The 16,506-nt window shown below is 25.9% G+C and overlaps 2 protein-coding genes and 1 long non-coding RNA gene across 3 annotated transcripts; 2 read left to right on the top strand and 1 right to left on the bottom strand.

The window, feature by feature from the left end:
- Positions 1 to 9,729: 9,729 nt before the first annotated feature.
- Positions 9,730 to 12,168, bottom strand: LOC112679961 (transmembrane protein 70 homolog, mitochondrial). The gene is made up of 3 exons (XM_025549915.1): positions 11,889 to 12,168; positions 11,461 to 11,814; positions 9,730 to 9,965 (listed from the first exon to the last, which is right to left on the bottom strand). Exons 1-3 carry the CDS (start codon positions 11,994 to 11,996, stop codon positions 9,750 to 9,752), a joined length of 678 nt encoding a protein of 225 aa, XP_025405700.1. The 5' UTR covers positions 11,997 to 12,168; the 3' UTR covers positions 9,730 to 9,749.
- A 108-nt stretch (positions 12,169 to 12,276) lies between these two features.
- LOC112679999 lies at positions 12,277 to 14,505 on the top strand. Its single transcript, XR_003148276.1, has 3 exons — positions 12,277 to 12,984; positions 13,074 to 13,173; positions 13,899 to 14,505. It is a non-coding gene; the product is annotated as an uncharacterized LOC112679999 (long non-coding RNA).
- A 3-nt stretch (positions 14,506 to 14,508) lies between these two features.
- On the top strand, positions 14,509 to 15,726 carry LOC112679997. The gene has a single exon (XM_025549959.1). The coding sequence runs from the start codon at positions 14,629 to 14,631 to the stop codon at positions 15,640 to 15,642; it is 1,014 nt and encodes a 337-aa protein (XP_025405744.1). The 5' UTR covers positions 14,509 to 14,628; the 3' UTR covers positions 15,643 to 15,726.
- The last annotated feature ends 780 nt before the right edge of the window (positions 15,727 to 16,506 follow it).

Raw genomic sequence — 16,506 nt, 5'->3', positions numbered from 1 at the left:
ATGTTGTTGCCTCATATTCTTAAAAACATTTACTGCTCTCTTATTGTTTAAAAGAAAGTTTTTAAGTTTAGAAAAAAAGATAAATATTCGATAGATTTTATTTTAATTATAATTTTAATAACATTAATAAAATCTTATTTTTACTTTTTCTTAGGTGTAAGCGGAGCTTATGTGTGCCCGCTATGCCCCTGCTCTGACTATAAAATAAAATATCATATTTTATCGTGTCATAAGTTTCATATTCTTTTGGTTATTGTCAATACATCATAGTTATATCAACATTTTGGTAAAATTAAATATAACAATTATATTTTTATGTAAAAATTTTTACAAATAAATTGTGATATTATTATAGAGTTTTGACTAATTTCACTAATTATTGTAATTATTATTTTTAATAAAATTGTATTGTTAATCAAGAAAAAAGTTGAAAAATTGACTTATTTTTATTGAATGTTGAATTCCAGTTCTGATTTGAGTTACGGCTTAATTAAAATAAACGAATCTCATAACGATAGTAAAAAATAAATAGGAAAATAGCCAAAAGTAATAGAAAGAGAAAATATTTTTAAAAAAATTATCAATGGTAAGTGATATAAGAATTAATTTTCAACAGTTTTCTTTAGTTACTCTGAGAAATAAAAAAATAACATACAGCTCTTTTTAGAATACATTCGTTTAGTTATACGAAAAGCGGTATTGTGAAAGACAACATTTTGATTATGCGGAAACTGATTTAAGTTTAATTTGGTAACATACTTCAAATATTTTACTCGAAAAGTCAAAATTGATAAAATTAAGTGAGTATTTCTTTGGCTTCAATTTGTAATTGAGACAATATTATAATCGAGTGATTAAATAGATAAAAATTTCTCAATATAGGTAGTGAGTAATAAAATCCATTTTATTTTTTTATGGTTACATTTAATATAATCTTCATTATAAAACAAAATAAAATATCAAAAAAAAAAAATCGATAATTTTTGTAGTTCAACAGTTAATACAAATGTTTTAAAGTATAAGTAAAAATAATTTTTAAATACTAATGTAATGTGTTATCAAATATTATGATCTGCAACATATTTATAAATTATAATAAAAAACTTCAAAATCAAACAATAAAAAATAATATAAACAACAGTAGCGGCTCGTGATGTTCAAAGTGGGTGGTGTGCAAAAAATAAATCACAAAAGTTTAATTACAAACAAATTAGATTCAAAATGCCATTATCATGATATTTATTGGATTTTTACATATTTTTAAAACATGTATTATAAATTATAATATTACATATTTGTCATAATTTATTGTATATATATATATATTGTTACAATAAGCAACAGTGTCATAATTAATTATAGAAAGTAGTTACACAAAAAAATTAAATATTATATATATTATATATATATAAAGTCAATTCTTCTCTCCTTGGAATTGACAAATCGTTCTATGACTTTATTATTGAAATCAATTATATTCATTACAAAGTTTTTTTCGATGGATAGCATTGCTAACGTCGATAATCTGTCTTGATGCATTGTATTACGTAAAAATGTTTTGATTCTTTTTAATGTAGAAAAACACCTTTCTGATTCCGCTGTAGACATTGATATTGTAATAATAATTTTTAACAGCTTCATGCTCACACCTAATGTACCAATAAGGTTTTCAGATTGTATAAATGATAATAATGTATAATTGTATAATTAATAAATAATAATACTACAGCTCCACTCATGGATCTAAATTCAGTTCTGCTATAGATTAATTGTAACTCGGTTTTTAGTTTTTTAGTGTCAAAATATGGATATACATTTATAGTTTCATTAAAATAATCTTTCGGAAAATGCTTATGATATTTTTCAAAATTATCGACCAAAAATAAAGCAACCAGATGACCAGTAAAACCAAATCTTTGTTTTATCTGAGATATAATATTATCACACATTTCAATTGCTTCTCGTTTTATTTCACCTTCTCTGTGTTTTCTTTTATCACCACTTTGTTCAAAATTACCTTCACATAACGTTCCCATTTGGTTTCTTATTTTGGAAATCTCGTTAATAAAATTTTCAATATTATTTTTCACAGTTGTTGAATCAGTTTCTCTTTTTTATAATTGACTATACAATATATCGACATGAGGCATGATATTGTGAAAAATTGTAAGCCAAGAAATAAATGTATTATCAAGTAATGTTCTTTTTAGTCTCGATGCCTGTTCAATAATAGGTATATGTTTAATGGATTCATCACTTATTATTTTTTCCGTGCAATTAATTAATTCTTCCTTATACTCGAATACAGTATTTACTGCTCTAGAATGAAAATGCCATCTTGTATGAGCTACTTTAGGTAAACGTCTTTGAACAACTTCGTCCAAAACAGCAGTTCTTTGAGAAGACGTTGAAAAAAATGTAAAAAAACTTTTGAAAAATCCGAACATTCCTACTTATTGAAGCAGCATTAGCCATAACTAAATTAAGCTGGTGAGCGTAACAGTATACATAATTAGCATTTGGATAATGTTGTTTAATTTTTGCCTGAACTCCGTTAATATTGCCGCTCATAACTGAAGCGCCATCATATGTCGGTGCAATCAATTTACCAGGAAAAACTATGATACATTACTCGAATTACGCAATAAAGTGTACATTTTCTTTACCCATTTAATTTATAACTCAGGCTTATTGATAAAATTTGTTTATAATTCTACAAAGTGGCTATTTTCGAAAATTTTCAAATATTTTTTTTGAGAAATCAAAAAAAAATGTTTGTGGTTTTAAATTTTGAATTTTTTTGACTATGGTAAAAGATGGGCTATAAGTTACATATTATGTTAAAAAAACGGAACTTTAATATCTGCATTATATTAGGAGTAATAATTACTGACTTTCCAATTAATTTATATACTGTATAAGGAAAAACGCAGCGACAGTTTTTTTTTTTCATAAGCAAGTATGGAATACATTTATTCCCCTCATCCCTTATAATTCCATCTAGTTTGTGTTTCTTATATAAAGTATAAAACGAATAATATGTTTTGTTTTTGAAATTCGCTCTTAAAATATTAAAAATAATTCTTATTTCAGATATTATGTAAGGTTTTTAATATTTATAATCAGTAAAAATATATTAGGTAGTTAAAAATTACATTTGTATTTCTATGTAATCTATAACACGTATTTTTTTTAAAAAAAAATTAAAATCTTAAAAGTAGTAAAAAAATAAGACAACAAATTTCTTACAGTTATATCTAATAAATATAATATATTCGAAAACAGACGAATAGCAAATTAATGTTTTCACAATAATTACCATTATTTAATAATTACATGTAGTTATTCATTTTGATTCGTCGTCGTTAGAAAATAATAATTAATGTACTGTAAAGTTTTTAAAATTATTAGAATATCCACGAGTTCAAAGATTAATATAAATGTGTAGGAGAGGTTATTGCAGCATAAATTAATTTCGAAGATTGCAATTTTAGATCAAGTAATAATTGTACACCTGTCAACTGCTAAGAGAACTCCTCTGTTAAACTTGTAGATATTTTTCAGATGATTAAGTTACACGCTTTGTTGTCAGCTAAGAAATAATTCCTAGGATTTAATTTAGTATAATTTATACCAGTATTTTTTTATTTTACTTTTTATATATGCGCACGGAGGTACATACACATTTAAACGTTTTTCGTATTCTCTTACATCACTCTTCTATTACGATAATTAATGCATTTGCCGTTCCGAAATATTTATTAAAACATTCAATACCTAGATTACATTGCAATAATATTATACAACAATAATGTCTCATTAAATGTATTAGTCTAAGTCAGGGGTGGCCAACCCAAATGATCTTGCGGGCCACTTATACAATTATATTTGTATTTTGCAATACAAAAAAATTAGGAGTAAACATTTTAAACAGGATTAGTTATTATTATTATAAAATAAGTTTTGGTGTATTGATTATTTGAAATAAACAGAATGAATTATTATTGATTTTATAACCATATTCTGAATCTAATTCTTTCAAGAACTCTTTAAATTGTCGATGCAGAAAATCGAATGTAATTCACTGTTTTTATAACTACTAGAATAACATGGTACATCGACAATACTTGGGAATAAAGATTTTGTTGATGAATCAAACAGTTTGTTACGATTATGTTGTTAATAATACGGCATCGACGTTGTACGGGCATTCCAAAATATTTTATTGGGATAAAAATAATTTTTTTTTTGTAAATGTTTGATAATCTCATCGGCCGCAAAACATTCCAAAGTGGGCCACATGCGGACCGCGGGCCGTGGGTTGGCCATCCCTGGTCTAAATCGTACATAAATCGGGTGCATCCGAATTGGGTACCGAATTAAAAATTACTATACTAGTTGGGTTCCAAATTACTTTAGATACTACACTAGTTGGGTCCCGAATTATTTTAGGTACTACACTAGTTGGGTCCCGAATTTTTATAACTAGGTACTACACTAGTTCCTGAATATTTTTTTGGTATCTAAGTACTATATTATTCTAACATTTTCCTTCTCATTTTAACAGACTTAGGACTATGATCTATTTAGACCACATGTATGGTTAAAAATATTTTTATATTTTTTGATTTTTAGTTTCTTTTCCATTAATTTTATTAATATTACATAATGATTTTAAAAATTTTAATATTTTTTCATTTACCTATATGGCTATAATTATATTATATAATATGTATTTTTATACTTGATTTTTAACATATTTAATATTTTTACTGACACAATTCTAATAATTTATATTTTAAAGTAAAATAAACTAAAAAACAAAAAAAAAACTATAAGAAATATTTTTAATCATACCTGTGATCTAAATAGATCATAGACAGTCCTACGTCTATTAAAATGGGAAGAAAAATATTAGTATAATGTAGTACTTACCAAAAAATATTCAGGAACTAGTGTAATACCTAAAATAATTCAGAACCCAACTAGCGTAGTACCTATAAAAATTCGGGACCCAACTAGTACACTACTGACCTGCGATTAGCCCCTAGTACTCAGGATCCAACTCGGATGCTCCGCATAAATTAATACTGTTAATGAATCCGGTGATTAAACATTATTTTTTACAAACGATAATTATTATTTGGAAACGAAATAAAATATTACAATATAGTGACACGTAAAATTATTATTATTTTCGTACAAATGTGCGTATTAAAATGTTTTATTACTATATACAGAAAACGTTATAATAATAATGACATGTTCATGGTACCTCTAGGGATAAAAGTGATGGCAGGGACATCATATTTTTTTCGTTAATGTTAGCACACAGTCTTGAAAACAAATATTACATCTACTGTTACTTTAATTGTTACTTATCAGTATGGTTGTTTGATTGTTATGTTGTTTGTTTATACCAAATAAATAATTTATTATTTATTATTTATTTATCGTTGATTGTGTATTCAATAATTATTATTGAATACACAAGCAATGATAATCGATATTGATAACAAGTAATAGGTGATTAAATAATTATAATAATAAGACAAGTAATTTCATTACAATATAGTACATGGTTTATGCAAGTATATACAAGTAAAAGGAAGCATGTAATTAGCTCTTAGTTTTAAAATTCACTATAATATCCTATAATAACAGTTGTTAATGCTATTAGGTAATTTGTATAAAATGCGTTTATTCATAGTTATCGCACGAGATAAAATCTTGTTCGAGACTATGGTTTGTGTCGCTACTAGAATATCGTCGGCAGTTAACCTAATTAAAAGTTGAGTAAGTACTGGCACGGGATAGTTTGAACGAAAAAAAACCTAGAATACCAACATCTCATATTAAATTAAAAATTATAATTATATACAAGGCATTGAGTAAAAATATTACATTTTAAAACGATAATTATTTATTACTAATGAATGATAAATTTGTCTGAGTAGAATAAACGCATGTATTGACTCCATAGTATATTTTATATTTGTAACTTTATTCGAATCTTTATGTACGAACATTAATATTTATTTTATAGCAAACTATTTTTTACGATAAAAACAAATTTCAATTTTAATGAAAACCGGTGTGTGATGAATGTTGACGTTTTTTGCAAATTGTTCGTCAGTTTTTTGCAATTATTATGAAAATAGTTGTAAAATTAGTAAAATGAAAGCTCGTTTACCAACTAAACAACAATCCCCATTAGAAACATACCCAGTGACGGATCGAAGGAGAGCAAATGGGTATGCTTGCCCAATGCGCTCGTAAGTGAAATAAAAATAAAAAAAGTCATGTATATATCCCGTACTTTTACTTACAAAAAGACGCTGCATTTTTATTAGCTCCGGGAATCAAATTTCCTAGATTTGGCACTGAACATACGACGACTATGATGGACGGATAGTTATATTATTTTATTGTAACCAAATGCTAAACCTAAATAATAAATTAGTGCCTAATAGTTATTATAATATTTAACATTTATTGACAACATTAGTTGTTAATAATATTAGTCGAATTGTAGTGTATACATTGTTTAATTGATCCTGACTCTCAGATTTATCATCAGATTATTAATTGGGAATGAGTTATTAACATTTACTTCCTATAAATTGTTATCAAATTTATAATATAACAACAAAACACCACAAATCCCAAACATTCTTGAAATACTCTATACATTTAGAATAGATATTTAAATAATTCAATAAATCAAATCAGGAATTATTACTTACTATGTTTGAAGGATGAGGGTTTTTCATTATTCATTCTACATATTTTGTAAGTAAATAAGAGAATATTAATTTTTCTTTTTTTCACTCATGATGTCTTGCCAGGTTACGGTCTTGAATTGGTACTACAATACTTTTATTGAATATGAATAAGCAATAAGTATGAAGTAAATACTAAAAGAGAATCAATTGTGTTCATGTTATGTCATCTCAACCATAGAGTAATATAATTCTTCTACTGTCTACGATAAATCTCTAATCCACGGGGCAATACAAATATTCTAGTTATTCTATGGTCAATTCTATGATACACATTTCACTAGTAGGTATGAAAAAAATGATTTTTTTATGTAATTAAATTACATTAGTTTTATTTCTGTTTCTTTGGTATCAAGAGTCATGATCAAATTTAATGAAGGAAGATAATAATTATTTTCCTTCAATTAATTATAAATGTTGGCAAGACGTTACGTGATCGTTTATTTTACATCACTCGTTTACACTTAATTCTTAATTCTTCAACGGTATCATAAAACACATATATGTTGCATATATTGCCTATACGATGACAAAGATCTTAATACTATATTAAAATTACATTTTGAATTCAGTCTAATTCTTATACTGCTAATGTTATGATTAGTAAAAATAATTGAAAATTCAACTATATAGCGTGTTTAGGAGCAGATGATTTCCATTTCTCTTAAATTGAATATTAATTATTAAAACGGTACAATTTACCTGTGGCGTAGCCAAGGGGGGGCTAAGGGGGTTACAATCTCCCCCATGGGCCGTGTTTATATGTATAATGTATCTTGACTATTTAATAGAATCAATGCTCGTTTTAATCAAAGGCTTATTGATGTTATACCACTTGAAAGACTTATTCCGGCCAATTTAAATATGTATGACGATAAAAATATAAAAGCTGCTAAAATATACGTCCAAGATCTCCATGATGATACCTCATCTACAATCAGAGCTGACCTGTTCATATGGAGGCAACAAAGGAGTCAAAATACTATTCCAAAACCGAATTCTGCTCTTGATTCACTCTCTCATCGCACCAATCTTCGACCTAACATTAAAATACTTTTACAATTATTCACCACGTTGGTACCAGTTACCTTTTTCACTCCGGAAAGAACGTTTTCAGCACTTAATCGCTTAAAAAAATTTTTAAGAAGCACCATGTCGGAAAACATACTGAATGGGTTAGCTATGGCTAATATAAATAAAAAAGAGCAATTCGATAAAAGTGAAATAATAACTGAATTTGCCAGAAATTCGCCTAAGAGAATGCAGCTGTCAGAATGGAGCAAGTGACTGAACACTGAAACCAAAATTATTATTATTATTATAAATTATATATTAATAAATATTTTTAAAACTATACTAAAATGCTTGAATTACGTTTAGAAACTTGTTGGTAGATGGTTGGGGGTTAAGGGTGAATTCTCATATCCTCTCTTACCTTACTTATCCAAAAAAAGTGGTTAGCCCCCCCATTTAAAAATCCTGGCTACGCCAATGCAATCTACATCCAATTTTTCGTAGCAAAAGTCTATTTTAGGTTCACAGTTTCACACACAATTCATGACAAAGAAACTTACTATTGTACTAATGACTTATATATTCATAAAAACGAAAAGTGACACTGTTGTATAATTTTGCAATTTCCGAACGATAATCAACATTAATATACATCCATTAATAATTCAAATTTAATGATATTATTGGACAGTCCACAGCCATATAATGTGGGTAGTTTTGCCATTGTGCATTATTAAACTGATGGTACTTAATTATAAAATGCTTACTTGTCATAACCTAGTGAAACAATCAAAGTGCGCAGAAAAAGAGTTTATGTATCTCATTTCTTTTCAAATTTTTCCATGTAGGTAGTTCTTAATAGGCCATTGGGAACTCTACACAAATTAAAGTATAATATAAATAATGTGTTTAAAATTACTGGTGAAAAACTTAAAACTAACCATTACTTTTACACCTACATTTATCTTTGTAGAAATAAATAGATTTTGTTGTACTGCGTTGGTTCATTGTAGATGATAAATGATTATTAGTACACTTATTATAAGGCTATAATAGTTGCAATAGTGGCAGACTTTGTTAATTTTATTTCTAATACATATACTATTAATTGATAATGAAAATTAAAAATGCAATATTTTAATTGTCCAGTAGTTGATCTACTTTTAGTAAAAATGTAACACTAGAACAATAGTAATTTCTAACTTTCATACTCTGGTTACATTTATTTATAGTACATTTATTGTTACACTCCTAATCACTATTTATAACTTTAATTGAATATGTTAAGCATTATTTCTATGTTATACAATGTGTGAATAAATACCATTTGCTGTTTGGTGTCAATATCTAATAGATGAATTACCGTTTTATAAACCTTTTGAAAGAAAATTGCACTCATATGATACATTATAGCAAAAAATATTTTCATAATAAAACCAATTATTACATACAAAAGCAATATATTTTTTTATACCCATTACACATAAGTAAATTCAAAAATTTTCAAAAAAAATATCAGCTTTTTGGTACATTAACATTAGGCATAAGTATGTTTTTAATAGATAAATATAAATATAAATTTCATAGTTATTCCAATGTTATTTTAGGAAATCATTTGCATATGAACATATATTTTTCACCTACACATATTATGATTTTATATTCATTCTTATTCCTATCCACCTACAACCTGTAATGGTGGTCTTTTGAAGGTCAAGTACCACCAACAATAATTTTAGTTATACACTTTTGTGTTTTTAACTAATGAAAAATAAAGAATTAACGATTTTAATGTCTAATACTCAGTAAGAAATTTTAAAAAAGTTAAAAAAAATAATGTTACATTGATCTTAAAACTAAAACTTAAGTAAAATTCAGTTAATATACAAATTAACATTTATTTACAAAATAAATTTAATAAATAAGAAACAACTAAAATGAAAATCCAAATACTTAAACCTTATTAACAGGCTTAACTACAGGCTTTTTATAATCATTAACAGCGTTTTTCTCAAATTCAAAAGGTTTATCATAACCCAATATACGTTGATAATGTGTTACATCATCAAATGCTTGAGGATCAACAAAAAGTGGAGTTTCTTTTGCATAAAAAGTAACAGTTAATTTTTGTGTCAAAGGTAATCTTACTTCAAAGATTTTAAATTGCACCTGAAATCATAAATGGTTAATTAAAATAAATATATTTTTAAAACTTAAAACAAATGTTTTGATAAATTAATAAAAAACTATCCACACATATGGTATGTAGGTAAATTCAATACAAATATTAATAAAAAGCTATATTTTTCAAAATTCAAAATATTGTATATTGCTCTTAATTTAATGTTACCAATATTAAATATTTAAAATTATAAAAAAAAAATGATAACTAGACTAATATTTCTATGCGTTTATTCTTAGGAATATGTCACTTTTTAGGTTAAATTATAGTAGCGACAATTTAGTAATCTCTAGGTTCAATACTTAAAATATGTAAAACCTTATAAACAGTAGTTAGGGGTAAAAATATAAATGCTTACAATTTTTTTTTTTTTTTTTTGTTAAATCAAATTATTATGCTGGTTTTACATATATTTGAAATTATATTTAAGCTAATTACAAATTTATATACAAACAATTAAATTAACTACTTACATGAGGGTATATGTTCAAAATGTATACCAACTATTTTGATATAATAATAGAAATGTATAATAAATCAATAACCTTAGGTTTCCTGACACTCCTAACAATATATTATTTTAATTAATAAAACAATAAAATATTATATTAACAGAATTAATATTAAATTACAATCATTTATTACTAACATAAAATACATAATTTGTAAAAATGTTTATTATCTAATTTATTAACCATAAATATATAATTATATACTCGTAAACAATATTTCATATTAAAGAAAGTAAAATTTTATTTTAAAATTATAGAGTTCAAGAAGTTAGAAAGAAACAACGAAATATTCTGAATTATAAAAATAAAATAAAAATAACAAAATTAAAACTGTTGAATACATTTGGAATGGAATGATGAATTTCATAATGATAACATTTTTGAATGGAAGGTAATTATATTATTTATTCAAAAATATATTTTTCTATATTATTAGTTAGATTGTCATAAATTAATATAAAATAACTTTCAGACAAATATTTTTTTGTAATTTCTGACTATCTAATTTTTAAATAATGTCACACTATGATAACAAATCACTCCAATAATGGTAGATAAAGTTTAAACTAAATAATAGTTTAATATATATTATGAAATTTAATATTTTTATATTAGCATGTTATATTAATATGGCAATATATTTCTATACTATGATATATTAGCATATATTTAGAATATTTCTGATAATTTTATCAATATTTTATACTGTTTACAGCTTACTTTAAGTCCACTGATCATATGAAATTATATTTACAGCAATCACATAGAAATAACAACAAAATACCCAAGGGACTAATTTTATGATTTGGAAAAATACTGATAGAGATATGTTGCTTTTAGTTTCTTTAGTGGCTTAAACTAAAATATATTAATATTATTTGAGTGCAATTGATAGAATATTGTAGGTGGTTTTTAGCAAAGTTTGTTATGACAAGAATGCAAGCCAAAAATTAAAATTAAAAATACTTGCCTGTTTAGGTTTTAAAAAGAAGGAAATCACAGTAGCCATGTACTCATCATTTTTTTCATTGTATTCAACAGATGTCACATATTTTCTGGTCACCAAATGTATAAGTACTGGCGTAATAAATGTAAAAAATCCGGTAATGGTGCATATACCAATAGTGGCCACTAAACTACTGCCCATTTCTGAAGCTTTTTGCAGTAACAACGGTTGGATTAAGAGTCCCATTCCACTGGTTACAAACGATACGATTTTCAAATTACGGATACGCGGAGCCAGCATTCCTTTGTAGACGTTTTTCCATTCACCAGGGTCATTGGTTGGAACATTTGAATTGTTGATCTTTGACTCGGTAGAAAACTAATATTAGAAAAATAGCACACACATATTTAATATTATAATAACAGTCACATAAGTACTATACCAGCACTTACGTGTTTGTGAGAGACAGTTGCAGCAAAAACATGTTGATGGATGTTTACTTGGTTGAAAAATCTTTTCAAATGAGAAGCTTTACATGAGCGAAATGCTATGGAATACATAATTTCACGGTATTTAAACGACTAAGACAATATTATAAACAATACGAAACAAGTGATAGGTTTACAACAGGTAAAAATTATGTTAATATTCGTAAAACCTGCCGGGTTCTAAAAAAAATTCGATTTAGGAATTACACAGGAATAAATGTACGGTACATCGTGATTAAGTATATCATGCGGTATGTATATTTTACGCATGGGTGGTGATAGTGGAAATCATCCGAAATGTGATAAGCTGAAAAAATGTATGTTGGTATCAGGTTGTTGATAAGAGCTACTACCCAGACGATTAGTTGACAATTTTCGGGAAATCATACTTGACCAGCTCCTTTATCCAGTATCCAAGAAAGAATCTATTCAATGGAAGAATTCCTAGGACAACTCATGTATACACAATAAGACCTGTTATCAGTATCATCTCAACAACTACTAGTCACAATTCACTTTCAACCATTGATTTAGAAATCAAACATTTTGTATTCTTATAATTTGTAATTCCACGATTTGATCTAATATCGTGTTTTGTTCGAGATAGACTAGGCAGTTGGCGTAGATTGATTCAGTTATGCGTAGAAACGTTGTAATATTCTTCTTCTGTTGAGCTGCTGATAAATTGTTTTACTGTGTTTCCTGCATTTCAACGTATTGTTGTAAGCGAGTAGTATTTAGTATATATATTATTATTATTATTATTATTATTATAACTATTATTATGAATGTATACATAACATGTACGCGTAGGCATTAGTCCTTTATGTGGGGAGTAATGCAAGTAAGCATTTTTGGATTAACCGGACGCCTCTCGCCGTCCGTATAACCAGTCGTATTGTAACCAAGTACATGAACGGTCAATAAACGAACTCATAATAGTAATTTGTTCACGAGTCTTAACCATTTTTTAATCCTTTACTTTATTCGAAGTGCGAACTTACAAACGTTACATAGTGTCGACGGACTCTAACGAGTTTAACCGATCCGGCCTATAACAGTATGTTTTATTAAGTTTACTTATTATATTAAGTTTGATGAATACATTTTTTTTAATTTTATTTTATTTTAACTTTGTGTTACAATTAGTTTCAAAAGTTAGGTGACAAATGAATATATTAAATCTGAACAATTGATTGCAAAATCGACATAATATATCATCAGATTTCTGGAGAGTTCAAAATCGTTGGTAATTAAATATACATTTTATTTTTATTTTTTTCTTTATTTTATAAATTTTTTATAGTTGTGATTAAATTGTTGAATTATTTTTAAATGTCATTATCAACTGACTGCAATATTTGTTAACGTAATACTTGACATTGAGATGTGTAATTTAACTTGAAAAAGGCTATTTAATAATAGGCATTTGTGTAACAGGTGATCTACCGGGGGGTGGGTGATTTGCAAATTCAGGACGAGTGATCTAAGTTTTAATAGTATAAAAATACATTATATTTTTACTATGAGTACGTCATATTGTATAAATATTTGTCAAATATAAAATTAAATATAATTATAATTTCAATTACAGTAAACATTTTATAAAATTCATGCGCACACGTTATAGACAAACTCCAATCAACTAACAATTTGAAACTAACCTATCCGGCTACATTGCTAATGACTCTTAATTATATATTAAATTTCATTAATTTTTATCGCAATACTGTCCCTTTGTGGTCTATGATAATGTGTGTATAATAGGTAATAATAATTGTAGATCACCAACTACACCTTGTATAATACGGTAGATCAACTGCTACATGAATGCCCAATAATATTTTCAATACAAGTCTAGTTATTTTAATTTAATACAATGTAATGATAAGTATTAAATTTAACATTAGAATTAAATTTGTTGTTATAATAGAAAATATTTGTAATGTCTGTGATTTGATTTTATGATTATAGAAAAAATAAGATTAAAGAGAAAAAGCTGTAATTTGAAAAAATTATGTCATAGAAGAATTTGGTAATTTTCATGTACAACAGTCAATACAATAATATAATTTTTAAGAATTAAATTTATAGAAAGAAGTAAATAAAAAAAGGGGAATTTTATATGGAGGAAAAAAAATCTGAAACATAAAACAATGGTTTTAAAAACTGACATAGTTGATATTTCAACTGGATTATCTAACTTTCTTCTTATTCAGTTCACTAACATAAAATTGTACTAATACCAAGATACCAAAGTATGTTCAAATTAGATGGTAATTCAACCAGTACAAAGAAATAACTTCCGAAAGTAGAAGATATAGTTATTATTATTGATTAAACAATTTTTTGGTGTAGAGCTAAAATTACAGCAAAAAAAAAAAAAAAAAAAAAGCAGAAATCAATTTCCGATGTAAGAATTACAGAAATTTGAAAGTAATCTTAGAGTTTATTGACAGACAATCAATATTTCACTTTTGTACTTTAAAAACTTTACCATGAAAAGATGAAGAAATATTAAAATAATTTTATTCTTTTATTTGATTAGTAAATACTTTAGTGTTAATGAAATTATTGTGACTATTTTAATCAAAAACAATCCGTATATAATATTATTAAACAACGGCTTGAATATTTTATCTAAATTAATCTGGGATGACATTATGCCTTAATCCGTGATTCGATATATCTCATAAATTTTAAAATGATGAACGAAATTATTTCTGGTTATAAAGCCACAGTTGTCTGCATTGAACCTATCATATCAATTAAAAATTTTTATGTTGAAACAGAATTCAGTTCTGAAATTAACAAAAACATTAGAACTATAATTGATAACAAGAAAAATTGGATTTCAGTATTACATCCTAAAAAGGATGAAATAGTAATTGCAAAAATCACATTAGATAACAAATTGTATCGTGCAAGGGTCTTAATGCATTATGAAGATTGTAAAGTATACAAATGTTTTTTAATTGATTGTGGAACAATAGTGGACTGCACGGAATTCTTTGAACCCTGCGATTATTTACAGACTGCTCCTCCAGTTAAAATACATTGTTCTTTAAATGCATTACATACAATTAAAGACAGTTTATTGGAAAGCTTAACAATTTCTTTTATTGACGAGTTAGCAGAGTACAGTAATGATTTGAAAACTATGGATATAATCAAAATTGGTAGTGCGTGCATAGTTGATTTAGAAATAAAAGGTTTAAAAATGAGTAAAGTTATTAAGCCATGTGAAGTAACAGTCGTTGATATCAAACATATAAATTTATTTAAAATTCGGTTGAATACAACTGGAATGCGAAAAATTATTGATGTTCTGAGGTGTGTAAAAAAATTATCTATTGTTTCCATTCCAAAAATATTTGAATTATATATCGCAAAAATAGGTGATCATAACAAAAGAGTGAGATTCATGGACTATAATAATTTAGGCTTTGAAGTTATATTAGTGGATGAAAAACCTAATAAATTTATAGTTAATCAACTTTTTGAACTTCCCAAATCTATTCGCAATACTCAAACAACAGATATTTTTTGTTCTCTGGGGTTAAATAAACAAAAATATTCTGAAAAAAAATTTATTGATATTTGTGATAATGGCAAAACCAAATTTTTAATGGTTGTCATTAAAAATAATGACATAGAAGGGCATATTGTTAAATTGTTTTTAAAATACCAAGATGTAACAACAATGATTTGTAAATGAAGTGCATAATTATGTTGTTTTTCTCCTATATGTTTATACATTTTAATATAGTATTTTTTTATAGATTTATAATTTTTATGTCAATTCTACCATGTGCCTTTACGTTTATATAATATCTTATATTGTTTCTTAAATACAAATTTTTGAAAATAGAAAACAAAATATAAACAAGTTATATTTACAAAAAAAATTCTTTTTTTGTTTGGTATTCAAAAAAATTATTTATTTTAGCATTTAGTCTATCCTGGGTTATGAAACTATGAACAGTAATTATAAAAATCTTTTTTAGATGAATGAAAATTATTAAGTATATTGAACCAATTACATTTATAACTAATAATAAATAACAACCAGATCTAGTATTGTAGGATTATTAATTAATTATTTTGGTTGTATTAGCTAAGAAATCATAGATTATTGAGAAATATGAAAATATTTATTCACTAGGTCCATTTATGTGTTATAATTTTTTATTTTAATATTAAAATTCATAAGATTTTCTATTACATATGTTGTGAGCTGCTTGTTTAGGTCCATAAGTTCGGATATTGCGATCGATTGGTTAAATCCGCTGATCACAAGTAACATTATGAGTTTGTACTTTCAAAAGTCAATGAGAAAGTTATTGATTCACACAATTATTATATGAACTAATATACTATTTTTATAGATTCATTATTTAAAATATTATTACGTTAACAAGAACTTAATACACTGTTGTTTAGCTGTTACACGACTGACTCCTCGATAACGGGTGATCAGGTGTGAATGTATAAAATGGACAAAATGCATAGTCAACATTTGTTCCCAAATACATACTAAGGATATTAATAATAAAAATCACAATAATAAGGGGTTCATAAC

Source organism: Sipha flava, unplaced genomic scaffold (genome assembly GCF_003268045.1).
Source record: "Sipha flava isolate LNK unplaced genomic scaffold, YSA_version1 171_pilon_pilon, whole genome shotgun sequence".
Taxonomy (NCBI): domain Eukaryota; kingdom Metazoa; phylum Arthropoda; class Insecta; order Hemiptera; family Aphididae; genus Sipha; species Sipha flava.
This window is presented reverse-complemented; position numbering and strand designations above follow the sequence as displayed.